The sequence below is a fragment of the Eleutherodactylus coqui genome, chromosome 2 (assembly GCF_035609145.1).
Source record: "Eleutherodactylus coqui strain aEleCoq1 chromosome 2, aEleCoq1.hap1, whole genome shotgun sequence".
NCBI classification, from domain to species: domain Eukaryota; kingdom Metazoa; phylum Chordata; class Amphibia; order Anura; family Eleutherodactylidae; genus Eleutherodactylus; species Eleutherodactylus coqui.
Genome location: NC_089838.1, coordinates 273,602,176 through 273,620,120, shown reverse-complemented (window position 1 = coordinate 273,620,120; position 17,945 = coordinate 273,602,176). Strand labels below are relative to the sequence as shown.

Sequence of the window (17,945 nt, the reverse complement as noted above, 5' to 3'; positions counted from 1 at the left end):
TTAACATGTTAGGAAAACTTTTTATGCCACCATTTCTTTGCCCTTTCAATAGCTTTTCACTTGCGTGTGTTGTGTTATAACAATAGCTTAATGACTTATTGCAAAAAGTTATCACACAAGTTAAACTTTGCCACATCTGTAGATCCAATGGAGTGAATGCAAATGGAGAGCACCAATTGATACCATTCATTACCCAGGTAATAACTCAAATATGTTCCTGGTCACAAATCCTTAAATTTGTCCCTTTTTTAAGTCTACATATTGATCTACATATAGCCTATAAGTAGATATACTGTATATTGTCTGTGTTAAATTAATTTGATGTTATCACACATTTTTATGCAGAGGGCAACACACAAGAGGCTTGACCAACAAATCATAGTAACCAAATCAGTGCTACTACCACCACCAAATGAATGCACAGCTTCAGAAAAAATACAGACAGAAAACATGTCTAAATAGGTTAGATTTAATACCATGGACACCAGTGAAAGCAAAAACTTCCAGCAGTTTCTCTCCAGACATAGTTACAGTTACAGAATCCAACCTTAAATCATTACACTCATTACAAAATGTATACCTATATTCAACACAATATGGGTTTATTAATGTATATATCATATACATTGTTGCATGCAAACAGTAGTTTGCCAGTGCTTTGAATTGGTGTGGGTGAGGGTGAAGGGGTCACATACATTATACTCAGAAGTGAAAACACTACAGAGGTCCATCAAACGTTTTTTGAAGAATAGGGAGAATGCTGATTACTAAGAGAATATTTAAAAAGTTGAGCTGCCAAGTTATGCATAGCACAGAGTATGATGTAGGCAGAATTAACCCCAACCACATCCAGAGCTATGGTCCTTCTCTGGCAGGAGAGGGTCAAAGCAAGGAGTCTGAGGTAGGACAGATGTAGTGTAAAACCCAGCCACAATATAATTATATTTTTGATCCAAAAAATACATACAATCTCAGTTTGTTCAAGTCTCTCTTGTCACTATGCTTTAAAATCTTCAATGTTTGCTAGTAAAAAAAGAAAAAGAAAAAAAAAATCACAAGTTTGTGATTACTATGATATTTTATCAGGTATAGATTGACTTAAGCACCACTGGAAATTGAGAAAAAAATACAGAGCTATATTTAGTAAAATAGGGCAAAAATACATCATAGACATATACAAGTGCATTACAGCACTAATCCGGCATCTTCTATCACAGAAGGAGACTGTTCTTCTGTCATTTAGAAGCTTACATCTGCCAAGGACCTTAGCTAGCCACTTCATCGACCTGTGATGATCAAGTCATATACGTATAATTAAGGCTCATTACATAGACGAGGTGTGCAGTTTGGCATGTATAGAAATTACCACTCCTTACATTGGTCATCGATTCTTTTCACCATCGAATAGTACAAAGTTGTCTTTGTCAAAGAGGGACAACAGTTGAGGAAAAGTCATTTTCTTCTATTTCATCAAATTTCAACAGGGGTTGTATATAGGCTTGAAAGAAAAAGGCTTTGGTCTAATGTTTTGCTATTATATATTTAAAGTTACAGTTGATGCGTATATACAGTTTATTGTCTCCTCTAAGATAGACTAAATTCAACATATTCGGTATGTGATCGCACAGCCATACCGAATAATAATTCTGTGGGTTAGAAAATACATCATTTCATTTTTTTCTTTCTACAAATGTCCATTTCATGGATAAAAAGGTTTATATTTCAGATGAACGGCCCAGTAGTTAAAAGAGCACCTAAAAGAGGATTTGTTAGGTTCTTATCTTAAAAGGAGTATTCTGGGCTTTTACAATTAATAGGATAAGCCATGAGTTGATTGAGAGGGATCCCGAGCAGCAGATCCCATCAATCAGGTGATTGTCCGGCTCGCTGCCAGTGCAGTGGAGCTAAACATCGTTATCAGTGGTCCGCAAAGGAAGAATAAGCGGCAGCTTCACTCCCATTGAAATTATTTTCTAATCATTCTTCTACATTTCCAGTACTGGACGTCCCGTCCTAACCATAATGAGGAACAGGAAGTGTAAAATAAGCACACCGTTGCCATTGATTTCAATGGGAGTAAATCAGGCACTTACACTTCCTCCCCCGACCATTGATGACAAGGGCCTCGTTGCCCTGACAGTGGGCCGGACGATCATTTAATTGACAGGGATTCTGGGTGGTGGATCCCCACCAATCAATTACTGATAAACTATCTAGTTGCAAATGCCCAGAATACCCTTTAAGACTGGCATAAGCATAAGGGAAGGGGAGGAGTTGAGCTCAAGGATATACGGTGTGGTTTTCTACGATCCAATTCAGACTTTTGAGGTAAAAAGCTATATAAATGCTTCCAGGACTCCCACTAAAGAAAGCCTGTGAGTTTTGTTTCCCCCACCCATGAGAGAAAGCCTGTGAATCTTCACCCTATACACCATGATTGACAGATCTCCATGTCTAAAAGCTCATACAAGAAAATCTAATCCCTCACCTCATGGGTGGGGAAACTGGAATCACAGGTTTAGCTGAACAGTTTTTACATCAACATACTGAATCAAATCATAGAAAACTATAATCCCCAAACTCAGGGTCTTTATCTTTTGCTGCCTTGAGATAGTTGGCCTCACAGATCTTCTTTAAAGAGGTATTCCCATCTCAGAGTTTCATGGCTGAGATGGGAAACCCGGGGCTGTTTTTGCCGGGTGTTGTAGAAACAGCCAAAGTGGCAGCTGTACATGGTTTCCGGAACTCCCTTGGAAGTGAATGGGAATTACAAAAACAGTGTGCTACAATGGTCTCATAACTCTCGTGTTATAGAAACCGCGCGCTGTGCTACACTGTCTCCACTTCTTCCATTCAGGCTAATGCGAGTTACAGAAACGCCTTTACTGTTTCCTTAACACCCAGCAAGGTGGTCAAGAAACAGCCGTAGGTTTTCCACGACGGCCATGAATAACTGAGATAGGAGTACCCCTTTAAGGGGAGCCTCATGGTGATAATTTCAGCTAACAGTAGATCTTTCATGACTGTTGGTAGGTAGACCATGCATCGTACAGCTGCATTTGATGTGGACACTTTTGTTATAACATAGCTAGGACTGTTTGACATCTCTCCACACTGTGGTTGTAGACCTGTATCCTTATCTTTGCGAAGTCACTGCCTACTGCCGTATCAGCATGACTTTAATGAAAAGAAAAAAGGCTGCTAATATGTTGCCACTTAACAAGACCTGCAATTTAATAGAGGGATAGGAAGGATTCACATGTGGTGTAAAACTACATCACGAATAAATCTTCTGCAAAATCCTCATGCCTTACATATGGATTTTGGGGCGATTTGCCGTGGACTTTGTAGAATTACTGCGAATTAAACCCTTAGCACTGGTTAAGAGCGTAATCAACAGCACTTTCACACCATTTCCACAGCAAAATTCACATTTAAGGCTCGTTCACATGGGCGTAAGGGCATCATGCTCGTGTATTCGGACTGCAGATACAGTGTGTGTAATATGCACCAAAATAGGTTGTGCCACGTATTTTTTCATGCCACTGAACAACTCGTGAAAAAATACGCTCATGTGAATGAACCAATTGAAATCAAAATTACAAGTATAATATGCTGCGCAAATACGCTCATATCAATGAGCCCATAGGACATGGATTTTGTGACAGATTTGTGAATCCACCCATACTCTCATAACGATGATTCCTTATTATTGGCACATAATTGTCAAAGGTGATAGTCTTGGATTAGAAAAAAAAGTGGTCTGCTTTCAGCACTACTCTTGTGCGTAGCTTGTGCCTAGTATTGTAGTTTATCACCATTTAAGTGAATAGGGCAAAGTTGCATTGACAGAAATAAGCCATCATCAAAAGGTAGCCCTCTTTATGGGTGGTGGGGGGGGGGGGTAGGGTAGACCCTTTTCTCTAATTCTGGGCAAACAGTGGTTCTTTTCTCAAAATAGCCAAAACAAGTGTCTTAAATTTACTTATAAGTAATCATTTTTACATATGGCATTTAAACTTTTCCAACTACTGAACATATATGGACTGTCCTATTCTATTCTGCAACATCCAATACTAATTGGTCCAAAAAGAAAAAAAAAACAAACAAATTACATCATATGGTCATTTCATTAGGCAAAGATCCCATCAATTTCTTGCCCTCGCTTTGGCCAATTATAATTCCTGGCTGTAATATTTCCTGTGCCTAATCATTGAATTGAAGAGTGGATAGTTTAAGGAACTTCTCATTTTTCCTCAAAAACATGAAGAACTGACTTATCTATCCGGATGAAACAAGTGAAAGGTTTACTTTATACTGCTGTTGTCAAAAGGTAAATTTTATAAAGTTTTTAATCAAGGTAAAAAAATGCAATACACATGTCAAGGAGCTGATAGTTGTTTTTTGGTCTTCCTCAACAAATATGTCATTCTATAACATTGTGATGTCGACTAGTGTTGATACACTTGACCTATGCCCCCTGCCTTTGAAAAATGTACAATTACGCAAAAAATATTTATAAAGAGCTTCACGGGTATATTGTGGGGGTGGAGTGGCATTATTTTCTTTTTCTAATGGCTTTTCTAGACTGTACAATAGCAACAATTCTGTAGCTTACAAATTAGAACTAAAAAATTATATATATATTTTTATATATATATATAAAAGCAGATATAGTAGTTGGCAGGACGGCCACATTGCGTTAAATATTCTACCTCTATATACAATTCTCCCATTATGTATTTGCAGCAGAATAAAAAGTGCTTTAAAATCAAATTACAAAAACAGGCAAAAGAAAAGGGGAGGAAAAAAAAAAGCTATTTACAGACTGATGGTTCCAAAAATTTTAGCTCCATGAAGTATACTTTCCCGTGTGTTAAAAGCCTAATGCAATACAAGTAATACAAAATATTAAAAATTGAGCTAGAACAAGATTTACATTCGGTATGGCATGAACCACCCGATCGTTGGGGCAGTCAATAATATACTGTATAGGTGCAATGTTTTTTTTTGCATTTGTTTTTTCTTCTCTCTTATACAGCCTTGCAACCTAAACACATTTACCTCCTAAAAATCTAAATAGTCTTAATTCCACTACTTTCATAAAAATACTTGTATTTCTTTCTTTGTAGGACCTGCATTCTTCGGGCCCAAAAAAATAGGTGTTGCGGTCATAGATATTCCATGTTGCAATAATTGTCGTGTTTGTAATGAGATAAAGCACCAAATTCCTATTCCCCGTCCCTTCCCACTAGAAAACAAAAAAGAATAAAAACCATAAAAAATTAAATTATAATAAAAAAAAAGTGATTCAACACATTTACAATAAAAAAAAAAGTTGGGAATTTTCAAAAACATAATTCCAGGATATCGTGGTCTGCCCGGCAGTGTTAATGATGAGTAAATGATACAGAGAATGCCCCAGAGTCTACCAGCACTATGGATGCTATCAATCAAATACAGACAACAATGGTAGAATATTCACAGTTTTCATTGGATGCAAGATACAGCAGCCCTTTTGTCTAGAATATACAAGTTCATTTTTCTTACATTACTGGTAGGACCCGTTTGCAGGTTCAAATTTAAAAAAAAAATGTAAAATTGGAAGGTTTAAAAAAAAAAAAAAAAAAAGACAGATGTGTATTGAAAATGACTCAAAAATTCCATTCACTTTAATTTCACTTCCGATGCAACAAGTAGCAGCAAAAAGGTTGTTAAAATGATAATGGTATCTTATAACAACAGGCTCTGTCCTCCGCATGGTAAAAAATAAATTTTTTTATTAAAATGATTAGTTCTAACATTTAATTAAATATGTTCTTCCACACATCACAACTGGGGTTGGAGCCTGTATTTTAACGAAATGAAGAATAGGTTTAAAATCATTCTATTTTTTATAAATATATGTTAAAAATGCTGCTTTAAATATAAGGATTTCATAAATAGATTTTAAGCAGTCATTCTCAAAAACATCTGGATTCTGCCCCGCTTACACTAATATCTTGTATTCCGTTAACGGAACCATGTCAGATCCATTTTCAGATACATCAAAAATATCAGAAGGCCCGTGGGAATCCCAGACTGACCCAATTAACACTAGTGTGAACAGAGCCCTCATGCATCTACAGATGGGTTGGTTGGCCGGAGTTATGTTTGGATGTCAATAAATCTTTAAAAGCCAATTCTAATGAGATCGAAGCTCTAATACTTGAAGGGTTACTGTATCTGTGTTGTAGCCCACTGCCATAAAATACATAATTACCATCGTCTACGAGAGTACTAGACTGAACTAAAAAATTTCACTTGCAAGCATACTTTTTTGGTGGCAATTCAGCTATGATTTTTAGTAGCTTAGAAAACCTTTGCAGATGTAATTCACCTATAAATTTTGCACCATTATTGTTCTATAAAATCCAATAAATATATGTTTGAATGCAATTAAAAATCTTTTTTTTCTTCTTTTTGTGTGTGTGTGTGTTTTAAAAGGATGCCAAGATATTCCTGTCATTTGTTGTACAACAGTAGGTTTAAAAAAAATGCAGATATAAATCTTTTTTTTTTTTACGATTAATTGAAAAAAAAATATACAGTAATAGTTCTCTTGCGGATCATGTCCTGGGAGATGTGTACAGATACAGGATTCCCCTGTGGTACACAGGAGGAAAAAAAAGCACCAAAATAGCACCATATATTACAGTGCCGTCAAATAGCTGAGGTACAATGGCCACAATGGTAGCTGTTTTAATCTCATATCCAGCGACTGTATGGTCCCGTAACCTTGGTATAGGCGTAGGAAGATGAAGTGGTAAAAGAGTCTGTCATAATAGAAGCTGCTTGTCGAGTTGGAATACTGTCCTTCATTTCGACAGGTGGGGTCTCTGTATTAGCAGCACCTCCCCACTTTCTCTTTTTGCCAAGGCTTTTAATTTCCTGTTTGATCCCCAATCTAGCAGCTTCTTCCTGCCTCAGACGTGCTCTTTCTGCCAACTGCTTCACTTTGGCTTCCCAAAGCGCCAGTCCGTGGTTGGGCTGATTTAAGTTCTTGTGTTGATAGAACACCAAGGAAATGCGGGTTGGATGACAGCGATTGGGCTTCTTTAGAGGTGTAGTGGCATGAAGCTCTCTACGTGCACACTCTATAAGGATGGAGCCATGGGCCGGTGCTACAGCAACTCCGCCAATATTTTCGTCAAGGAAATTGTGCTCACTGTCTGACCAAACTTCCTCTTCATCCTCCTCTTTCTTTATTGGGGTGTCATCTATATTATCATCTAGACTAAATGGATCCCAAGTATCTGTTTTCAACGGGGTTGATGGAGTGGCTGGAGAAGCAAACATATTCCATGGCTTTTCCTGCATACTGGAACTTGGTGTCACACTGCATCTATCATTACCAGCAACTGAATTCCAGAGCTTTTCTTGGAACACTTGGGTCTCCTTCATAGCTCGTCCACCACTCCAGATCTTCTCCTGAGTGTTTGCAGAAGTTTCATTGAGCTTGCATGAGCTCCAGACTTTTCCTGGGGTATCAGAATCACGCTGAGCTGTCTGAGCATCCATCCCATATAGACCCCATTGCTTATTTGGTCCATGTATGTTCTTCAAACCCATGACATTGGATTGGACACCATAAAAATCTATCTTATCAAGACCATTGGAAAAGCCGGTTTTCTCACTGTTCATAAACATATTTTGTGTGCCTTCTGAAAGTGTCCTTTCGGAAGGAGGCAATGCCCCATTTGCTTTATAGGGAATGGCCTGATCATTTTTCGGTACTGAAAGATTCAAAACAGGACTTTGAGAATGAGAATGGACACTAGGGGATCTCTGGAATGCATCATGCAAAAAGTCATTTATAGGTTCTTTCTTAATTACTTTGTTAAAACAGGGAGAATAAGGAGTGTTATCCATTGGAGAAGGTGTAATACGGTGGGGGGTACTTGCTGATTTTCGACTGGTTGCATCATGGAGGTTGTACTGCTGTGCCAAGTCTCCAGAACGCCCATAATTTTGCTCAGATGACTCATTTCCATAACCATGGTTCAAACTGTCTGCTGCTGGTTGCATTTCAGACTTCTTCTCAAATGCGTTGCTCATCCATCCACCAGTCCTTGTGTCACTGGATCCATAATTCATAAACTGGGAAGGAACCATAGGATTGTTGGGTAAGCCATAGTATCCAAACGGAGGAAGAGCAAATTTTGAGTGATAGCCATTTATAGAAGGCAGGTTAGGTGCTTGTGCATAGAAAGAATGGTAGGAGTAAACACTATTCATGCTGTAGGGATCAGAAGGTCTGCAGCTGCCCAACACAGAGTAACTTTCAACCACTCCGTTTGCATTATACTTGAAGGTACTGTAGTGATTGGTAGGCTCCACTTTTATACAAGGCTTTACCTGTTGTTGTGGTGCACCTATAGATGAAGGGAGGAGATTGGAGTTAGTATAATAAAATAGACAAACTGAGTACTGCTCATCAATGACTAGATCATGTAGTTTATTAGCATACTTTGTAGTCTAAGGTCTCATGCACACAGCTACAAAATGTACAGAGCCATAGTAAACAGCACGCATAAAGTCAGTGGGGCCATGTTGGTTATCTGCAGGATTCCAATTTCATATGGGGACATAATTAGCTTTTTTTATGTTGGATTCATATAAAAAAAAAAAAAAGAGTAGTGGTAGAGAAGAGAAGTTGAACTTGTTTCAGTCTGAGAAAAGCTAAACAGTTTCAACCCGACCCATGAAGGTATGACGACGTGCTAAGGGTACGTCATCATAGAAAAATCCACAGAAAAATATGGTTATGCTACATGTGCTTTTTCCTGCAGGTTCATCTGGAATTACACCCTGGAAATCTGCAGCTTAAAAATTGATATGCATCAGATTTATAATCCACAGCACAGATCAATTCCTGCAGCATGCGGATGACATGTAGTTAAATCGCATTCACGTTTAGTGCTACTGTAAATGATGCGCAACAGCTCTTTGTGGCCACAGCGTTAAGATAGGGATGAAAGACCATGGATAGATGGACTGCAGGTCTTCACCTAGCATACATATCAAGTCCATTTATACCATGATATATGGTGGGACCCAGATCTACCTAACATTTATGGCACAACCTGGGGATGAGAAAGACTATACGGGTTGGTCACAATCTGCCTGCATTTAACAGTCATATACATTTTTCGATCATCAGTGTCGTTTAAACGGGCCATACGCGTTTAATGACATTGGGCGATGAACAAAAGATCTTTTGAAGAAAGACATTTTTCCCCAACTGGTGGTTAAAAATTTCAAGTATGGCTGACTTCTTTCCAGACAATGACTGTGTGTCATCCGTCAGCTAAAATGATTATTGTATTGGTTAATTATGTGTATGGGCAACTTTACTCGTTACATACCTGGGGTCTGCTGGTTTATTGGGGGTTCTCCTGGCTCCTGCTTGGTTTTATCTGGAGTGACAAGTTTCTCCTTTTGAATCTTTTTCTTCTCAGCTGCTGCCTTTTTGGCTTCTAGCTGCCTCTGCCTGCAAGATTTGGCAGGTTCAGAAAGCTTGCGGACTTCACGGGGAAAGGATGTAAGCACCTGTAGTCCCCCTTTCCTGATCTTTTCATGTTGGCCTTCCTCACTCCCAAACTCATCTGTGGTGGCGACTTTGTAAAGTGGTAGCACATGGAGTTGTTCATCTTCAGCAATCTTACCAACCACCCTGTTGTCTTCCTTTGTCAGGGTGCAGACCTAAATACCAAAAGAGTTCTTATTTTTTACTGGACTGTAAAATATTGTTTTGGTCATTACACACTGAAAACTGGCAATTCAAAAAGCTTAACATTTGATCACTTCTAGCTTAGCATGCACTTAGCTTGTCCATTTCATGCAAGCCATAGACTTGGTGTTGAGATCTGCAATCGAAGTTACCAAGAAATCTCTGACTGAAAATAATGGACACATAAAGCAGAGATGGAGAACTCAACAAATAGAACTTCTATGAAAGTTTCAGTAGAGAACTAAATGAGCTCCCATCAGCAAATTGTAGGGGGACTCTCCTAATTAAAGAGGGTTATGCAAATAGCAAAAATACTTAAAGTGACCCTCCAGTTTCTGGACACAATTCTGTCCCAGAACCTGATGGTTCCGGGGTATCTTATATGTACTTAAGCTTCTTTTCCTGGCCCCCTCCACTTTGTCGATTCCGTGCTTTGTTTTGGGGTGGCCAGGTTGGCTACCGCTGTTTTCTAACTAATAGGCACTGAACTGCTCTGTGATTGGCTTGCGCTAATCATGTAAGTAGCACTGGCCAATCACAGAGCAGCTACAAAGCATTGGTAGTCCTAACACTATCAATGCACTATGGATGCTCTGGTAGTCTAAAGATGTCGGTGGCCATCTTAGCTGCTTAAAATGGAACTAATAGAACTAGGGGCCAGAAAGAGAATGTAAAGTACAGGTAAGTTAGCAATCCACCTTCTGGTCCTGGGAAAACAAAATTTTCTCCAAAACTAGAGGGTCTCTTTAACCCCTTAAGGACATGGCCTTTTTTGGGCTTAAGGACGCAACAATTTTTGGCGGATTTTCTTCTCCATTTATCAAAAGTCATAATTTTTTTATTTTTCCATTGACGCGGCCGTATAAGTGCTTGTTTTTTTGCGTGGCAAACTGTAGTTTTTATCGGTGCCACTTTTGGGTACATAACACTATATTGTAAAACTTTTATTATTTTTTTATGATGGCAGGGAGAGAAAACGTATCAATTCTGCCATAGATTTTTTTTTACAGCGTTAATCATGCAGCATTAATGGCACAATCCATTTTTTCTGCGGGCCGGTACGGTTACAACGATACCAAAATTCTTAAATTTTTTTTAGGTTTTTCCACTTTTCTGCAATAAAACCCTTGTTTTTGGAAATCTTTTTTTTTTCTAGATCGCTGCATTCAAGGTCCTGTAACTTTCTTATTTTTTTATGTACCGAGCTCTATGAGGGCTTATTTTTTGCGAGACGAGCTGTAGTTTTTATTGGTACCATTTTGGGGTACATACAGCTTTTTTTATCACTTTTATTGCGTTTTTAGGGAGGCAAAATGCTAAAAAACAAAACAACTTTTAACGTTTTTTTAAACGCCTTTTTCCATGCACAGTCAAAAGCATGTGCAACTTGTTGTACGCGTTGTTGCGGACGTGACAAATATGTGGGGTTTTGATTTTTTTTAACCTTTTTTATGCGAATATGAGAAAAAGCATAAAAAAAGGGGGGGGTTGTTTTACATTTTTTTAAATATTTTTCTTTTTTATTCATTTTTATTATATTTTTATGGCAACAGGCCGTTCTCTCTGCAATTATATTGCGAGAGCCCGGCAACTTCATAGAGGGAGCGCGCTCCCTCTGTGAACCCCTCCCATGCCGCGATCTACATAGATCGCGGCAGGGAAGGGGTTAACAGAGGGGGGCGCATCTCTGATGCACGCCCACTATTGCATTGGGAGGCCGGCTCTAACTGACAGCCAACTCCCGCTGCGGGATAGCGCGAGATCATAAGTGATCTTGCGCTATCCCCAGGACGTACGTTTACGCCCTGTTGCAGGAAGTACCCCGCTGCCAGGACGTAAACTTATGCCCTGGAGCAGGAAGGGGTTAAGTGAATATCACCTTTTAACAACATGTAGTAGTTGCAGTAGGTCCTCTATTCTGTACCAGTTGCTTTCTACACAAATTTTGCTGGGTTTAGATGTCCATCTTTCTGATACATTGCTACAAACCCTCTACAAAAACGAAGAGAGATTTCAGCCACCAGTAGGGGGTGCATACTGTATACAGTTATTGAGTTGATTGTACAGTTGCATGAGAAGCTTAGCGAACCCTTTGGAATAAATTTCTGCATTGATTACTAATAAAATAGGGTCTGATTGTTGTCTAAGTCACAATTATAGACAATCTAAACAAAGAACACACAGTTGTACCATTCATGTCTTTTATTGAGTACACAGAGTAAACATCCATAGTGCAGGGGAAAAAGTGAACCTCCGTGTTAATGACTGCTCCAACAGTTAATAGGCAAAAGATGTTTCACTTAAGGAGATGAGATTGGAAGTATGCGTTTCAGAAAAGCTCTTCCCAACAAAAAACAGGCACATAAAGCCTGGTTACTGAAAAATAGTTTTAAAGAAAGATTGGTGATGTGAAAAATGCCTATGTTTACAGGGGGAAAAAAAATACTACACACCAATAGCTCAACCCAATTGTGAAGCAAGGCAGAGAAAACATCATGGTTTAAAGTTGCTTTGCTGCCTGGACATCTTCTGACCATTGGGGGGACAATTCTAAGGTGCACCGAAACATCTTACAGAGGAGCATGCCATAACCTCAAGCTGAAGAGACATTGGGTGATGCGACTAGACAATAATCCAAAGCATACAAGTAAATGAACTAAACATTGCAGGAAAAAGATGACATGTATTTTGGAATGACCAAGTCAGAGTCTGGCCTTATGAGTTTAACCCCACCAAGATGCTGTGGTATAACCTGAGGGGGCTGTGCATGCAAGGCCTCCCATAGGTATTGATGAACTAAAACACATTTGCAGGGGGGAGTGGTCCAAATTTCCTCCTCAATGTTGTGCAAATGTTATCTGTACCTACAGCAAACGTTTGGTGGCGGTTAGGCTGGTTTCATACGTGCGGCGGAACCTGTGGCCGAAGATTCCGTTGCAGAACCGGCTGCAAATACCAGAAGAAAAAGCGCAGACTCCATTAAAGCCAATGGGGTTCGCCCAGCAGTGTACGGTTCTGCCCACTGTTCGGCCAAGGGGATCCCACTTTCCTGCTCCCCAAACAGAACAGGAAAACGGGATCCCCAGCGCAGATGTAAAAGCACCCTTCTTGCTGCTATAGAGAGATCTACAGATTATTACATTCAAAGGTTCACATTTTCTCTCTGCATTGCAGAGGTTTACTCCATATGCACGGTAAAAGACATAGATAGTAAACTGTGTGTTATTAGATTACGCTTGACTATAATTGTGACTTTAATGACAATCAATCAGACCACATTGTATTAGTCATCATTGCAGAATAATGTAGGTTAATTCCAAAGGGTTCCATCACTTTGTTATGTTTGAATTGAAACTAATCAGAAAAACTATTAAAATCTGTTAAAAAATGAATGAACACAACATTTTGGAGCCAATTGCAAAGTATTTTTAAAAATACAAAACATTCATGAGTGGACATTCACTTTATGGTTTTTAAATGTAAATTCTAGAGTTGAGCGAACATACTCTGGTGAGCTCGATGCTCGTTCGAGTATTAGCGTACGCAATGGTGCTCGTTACTTCGACCCCGCCCCAACTTTTGGCTCCTCCCCACTGTGACGTGCCTGTTTTGGCCCCTCCCTGCCGCAGGGTCCCGATAAAAAAATTCAGGACCCTGCGTTCCACATACAAAAATGCTCGAGTCTCCCATTGTAGTCAATGGGGTTCGTTACTCGAGTAGAGCTCTCGCATTTTACGAAAAGCTCGACTCGAATAACGCGGACCCGAGCATTTGGGTGCTCGCTCATCTCTAGTAAATTCTCATAGCCTTTTTTATTTTGCTGATGCAAATGACACCAAACCGTGAACTTACCACAGTGCAGCCATTGTAGAGATTGTGCTGGTCTTTGTGTGCATGGGCACAGAAGTCCATACATGCTGTAACGCCGGAGAATGGACGCCCCTCTTCCAATCCAAGTCTGCAATCTATTGCTATTTCCTCATTGTTAACCTGTAGTAGATGATGATAATGATGATTTCTAAGTGAATCCACATAACTTTTTTTTTCTCCTTTTTTTTGTACAATAGAAAGTTTATTAAACATTTTAAAATAATCTACCAAAATTATATAGCCAAATCTTGGTATCCCCACATCAATAACAATCTGTGCAATACTTTTTTACAATATTTATGATGATAGATGAGCAGTTTTAAAGGAAATATATAAATAAATCCTACGGAAAATTCGCTTTTTTCTGCATTTCCAGCGTAATATCAATTAAACATAGAAAAGTACAACATAGTAATGTCTCATCTGAAATAAAACTATTTTTGCAGGAAACCCGCCATGTCTATAGAGAAATTTTAAAGCGGTGCTTGAAGTATCTGTGTATGTTCTATTACAAGGGTAGACTTCATGGAGGGGATTGTGGATGCTTTGGTAATGGGGTCACTGACTGACCCTTTTATGGCACGATCATGAGGGCACTGTGGCTGACTCTTGTTTTGGGGCACTTAGCTGCTACAGCCATAGTAACATAGTATGTAAGGCTGAATGAAGACAATGTCCATCTAGTCCAGCCTGTCTATCCTCCTGTGTTGATCCAGAGGAAGGCAAAAAACCCCAAGGGCAGAAGCCAATTTAGCCCTTCTGGGGAAAAAATTCCTTCCCGACTCCCATGGTGAACTATGACTGCATCTGTGACTCCCAAGTGAACATACCTGATTATGGTAAGCTTGTGGAGCAAGCCTCTTATACAGTGGAGCCACCCTAGTAGACAGATCTTGAAAGTTGTCCTTAAGACAGTCCTCCTATAAAAAAAATAGGAAGACAGTACTTAGTAAAATGCTGAAAAGTAGGAAATGCAGGGTTGATAAGGAATGATCAATATAGGCTTTTCTGCCTGGCCTCATATACACCATGCAGGTATGGTGACCAAAAAACCATCTTGTTGGATATTTTCAACTTTTCCCTAAACAGATGTCAATTTACCTTGTAACTGGAGAATTGAGAGAGAATTTGGAAAGGGAGGGAGTCCCATGAAAGTTAAACCAATGTCATGTGACCTGTGACGTCACAGGTTCTTCTGGTCCGAGTGACATGCTGTATATAAGTCACATGGACTAGCAGCTAATAGACCCAAGCATACTATACCGGATGTAACTGGTGATGTTCCATTTTGGGACAGGAGTTGGCTGCAGTGATCATGTTGCTATAAGGTGTTATAGTAATAATATAAATGTGTTTCTTAAATCAGCCTAGGAAAACATATATATTCATATATCCACCTTCATAGGAAATAGCTAGCAGTTAAATGGTTAACGAGCTCAATATTATACCCTGGTATGTACAAGTACAATGTTGAAGCTAAAACCCCTACGCATCTTCCCAGCGCTAGCCCACAAGGGGCGCAACTTCTTATCTCTTACTGTATTCCTTCAGTCCAGATTGGAATATGAATAAAGTCTATGCTACTTGGGTATATAGGAATTACGTGTTCACATAGCAACAAACACCTGGGGTGGAAACATATGTTAATCATTAGCGTCATTACATACTAGGCCAATTATGAGTTGTTATGATGTTGGGGGGGGGGGGGGGAGGGGGGCGTGCATGTAATTGGTGCATCATGTTCAACTATATCAGTATTGTATTTCTTTTGAATAAATCAGAAGGGTACTGGGGACTGATGGATAACACCAGTCAGTTCAAATACATACATTCATGCATGAAGCTTCTCATTATAACCAATTTGGAGCAGATCAGTGAAATCCTCTGGAATATGATTTATCCCCATAACAAAAGGCATGTCACCAGAGCAGCCGTACTGGCAGGGGGGATCGGAGGCGTAGTACTAAAGCAGAAGGCAGTTTAACAGGTAAGCACTATCTGTTTTTTTCACTTTGGTCATAGCTGTAAGACAACTCACATTTCCTATATCCTCCAGGTAGTGGCTTTACGTAACACTGGGAAGTAGAACATGAAACCAGAAAATGTGTAGAAAGTGCTTTCAGTCTAAGAGCTTTTGTGTCTAGGGGCTAGATCTGTATATTACTGACATGTCAGTTACATTTTTAGAACTAGTGGTGAAATAGGATTCTGTCATAGGAATAATGGATGATATTTTCCAAAGTTTTTTTCTCTCTTTGCAGTTGGGGAGATTGTTTTTCCTCATTCCCATGATAGGATCCAATATGTTTTTTAGTGCCGAATATACAGCTCCCACATGCAGCCATAATACATACTGAATAAGCTTTGATAGCTATAAATACTCAAAAAGACATGTTTGCATGCATTGGCAACATTCAGACCATTGACTTGTATTCTCCAATAGCATGCAAAAAAACAAAAAACAAACATGGCTTTTCATAGTGACTACATACCTCCTTGGGATGATCACCCACAAGTCGAAATTTCCTTGGAGTTTTGCTTCGAGCATATTTGCAACCATTGAAGTACATGCTCCACGAGCACCCAAAGGAGAAAGAAGCACCGCAGGTGTTGGGATCTTTACCTTGGCACGCACATGTCCGACTAAAAGACATAATGTAATTCACATCAGAACTCTCACTTTCCATTTTGTTTAGCATCTTGTATATTTTAAAATTCGCTTTACAGTTTTAGTGCACCTACTATTCCACGTCTTCCATATGTACAATGTTATAGGAACTTTAGTTTTGGTTACTTATTACAGAGCAAGTTACAATGCAACATGGAAAATCAGAAAAATGTTGTACAATGGTTAGAGTCAATTGGAAAACTCACTCATCATTGAGGCCACATCTTCTTGATGTCGGGTTTCCAAATTTGGTGATGGTTTCTGTGATAGTGTCATACAATTTATCACCCAAAGTACGAGGAATACCCTCCCATGCCATGATTAATATGATAATGACAGCATTCTCGCAATGGTGGCCAGCTCGGCGCCGGACCAAACACAGCAGCTTCTCTTCTTCACTCTGACGGCGGATGACCTGAAAGGCAGAAAATACCAAATGAGCTAATCTCTGAACCTATGTGACTATGAATGGCAGTTTTATTTTCAGACTTGGGTAATCAAATTGAGAAAACTGTTACCCCATAAAACCACTGCATGGATATTATGGCTGAAGGCGCTGTCTGGTCTTCTCAACGGTTTCCATACTTCATAGTGCCCTAGTGGGGGATCTGTCAGCCAGACAACTCACTCTTACATGAGCATCTATTCATTTGAACGGCTGAATGTAATATTACCCCTGTGACAGCAGCTTTAGGGTAAATGAGCTGCTGACTGCATATTTCGCAGGCAAAGTGAGCCATTTGCCAGGTGGTCTCTAGAGCAGGAACCATGATGGCTTTCAAAATAAAGGATGTGATGAGTCAAACGCTTTAATGAAGATGAAAGTTCATCCTACAGTATACTACTGTTTTCTAGACATTTGTGATTTTAAAGGTTTTGCAAATATCTTGAATACATTTTTATCTACAACCGTTTTATTACAGATTAAACAACAAAATGGAAATTAGATGCACAAATTGATTCGACATTTCACAAAAATGTAAAGTATACGAAAAAGATGGTTATTTACAGTATTCAGAAAGGTAACATTATTACTATATTTGCTGATGCTAACCACCCGCAGCCCTGGTTCATAAGTAATGATATAAACAAGCTTGTCCTCAGCTCACCTCTACCCTAGTTAGAACTGTCTGCTTCCTGCCAGCAAGGAACAGCATCCTTTATCAGACAGCTCACCGAGGAAAAGCACGATAAAGCGTTCAGTGTTATTAAGTATACAAGAAAGGAAGATACCATATATAAACATATAGGTAAATATAGCCCATACGGCACAACAATGACTGTTGACTAGACTGATGGACTGTAACTCTTTATACAGACATCAATACAAGACTAGTGTCGGACTTAGGTGACATGGCACCCTGTGCGTAACTTTTTATAAACGGGAAAGGCGGGGGGGAAAAAAAGAGATATATACACATACACACATAATATATATATATATATATATACACACATATATATATATATACACATATATATACATACACCCTGCACTGATAGGCAGTCTGCTGCATATTCATTGTGTAGAAAGCAGCAAGACAGTAGCATACCCACTCCAGAGCAGCTCTGTGAATAAATACAGTACCAGAACAAGGCTAACAACATAAATACAGCACCAGAACCAAGCTCATA

General features: G+C 39.2%; 1 protein-coding gene across 3 annotated transcripts in view; it reads right to left on the bottom strand.

Moving 5' to 3' along the window:
• Positions 1 to 453: 453 nt before the first annotated feature.
• Positions 454 to 17,945, bottom strand: part of TET3 (tet methylcytosine dioxygenase 3) — an 88,250-nt gene continuing 70,758 nt past the window's right edge. For all 3 annotated transcript variants that reach the window (XM_066593008.1, XM_066593010.1, XM_066593009.1), the window contains 6 exons: positions 16,517 to 16,725; positions 16,135 to 16,285; positions 14,473 to 14,562; positions 13,625 to 13,762; positions 9,408 to 9,744; positions 454 to 8,414 (listed from right to left, as the gene is read on the bottom strand). In XM_066593008.1, coding sequence (XP_066449105.1) covers positions 6,748 to 8,414; positions 9,408 to 9,744; positions 13,625 to 13,762; positions 14,473 to 14,562; positions 16,135 to 16,285; positions 16,517 to 16,725 — 2,592 coding nt within the window. In that variant the 3' untranslated portion in view covers positions 454 to 6,747. The remainder of the gene's footprint in view (positions 8,415 to 9,407; positions 9,745 to 13,624; positions 13,763 to 14,472; positions 14,563 to 16,134; positions 16,286 to 16,516; positions 16,726 to 17,945) is intronic.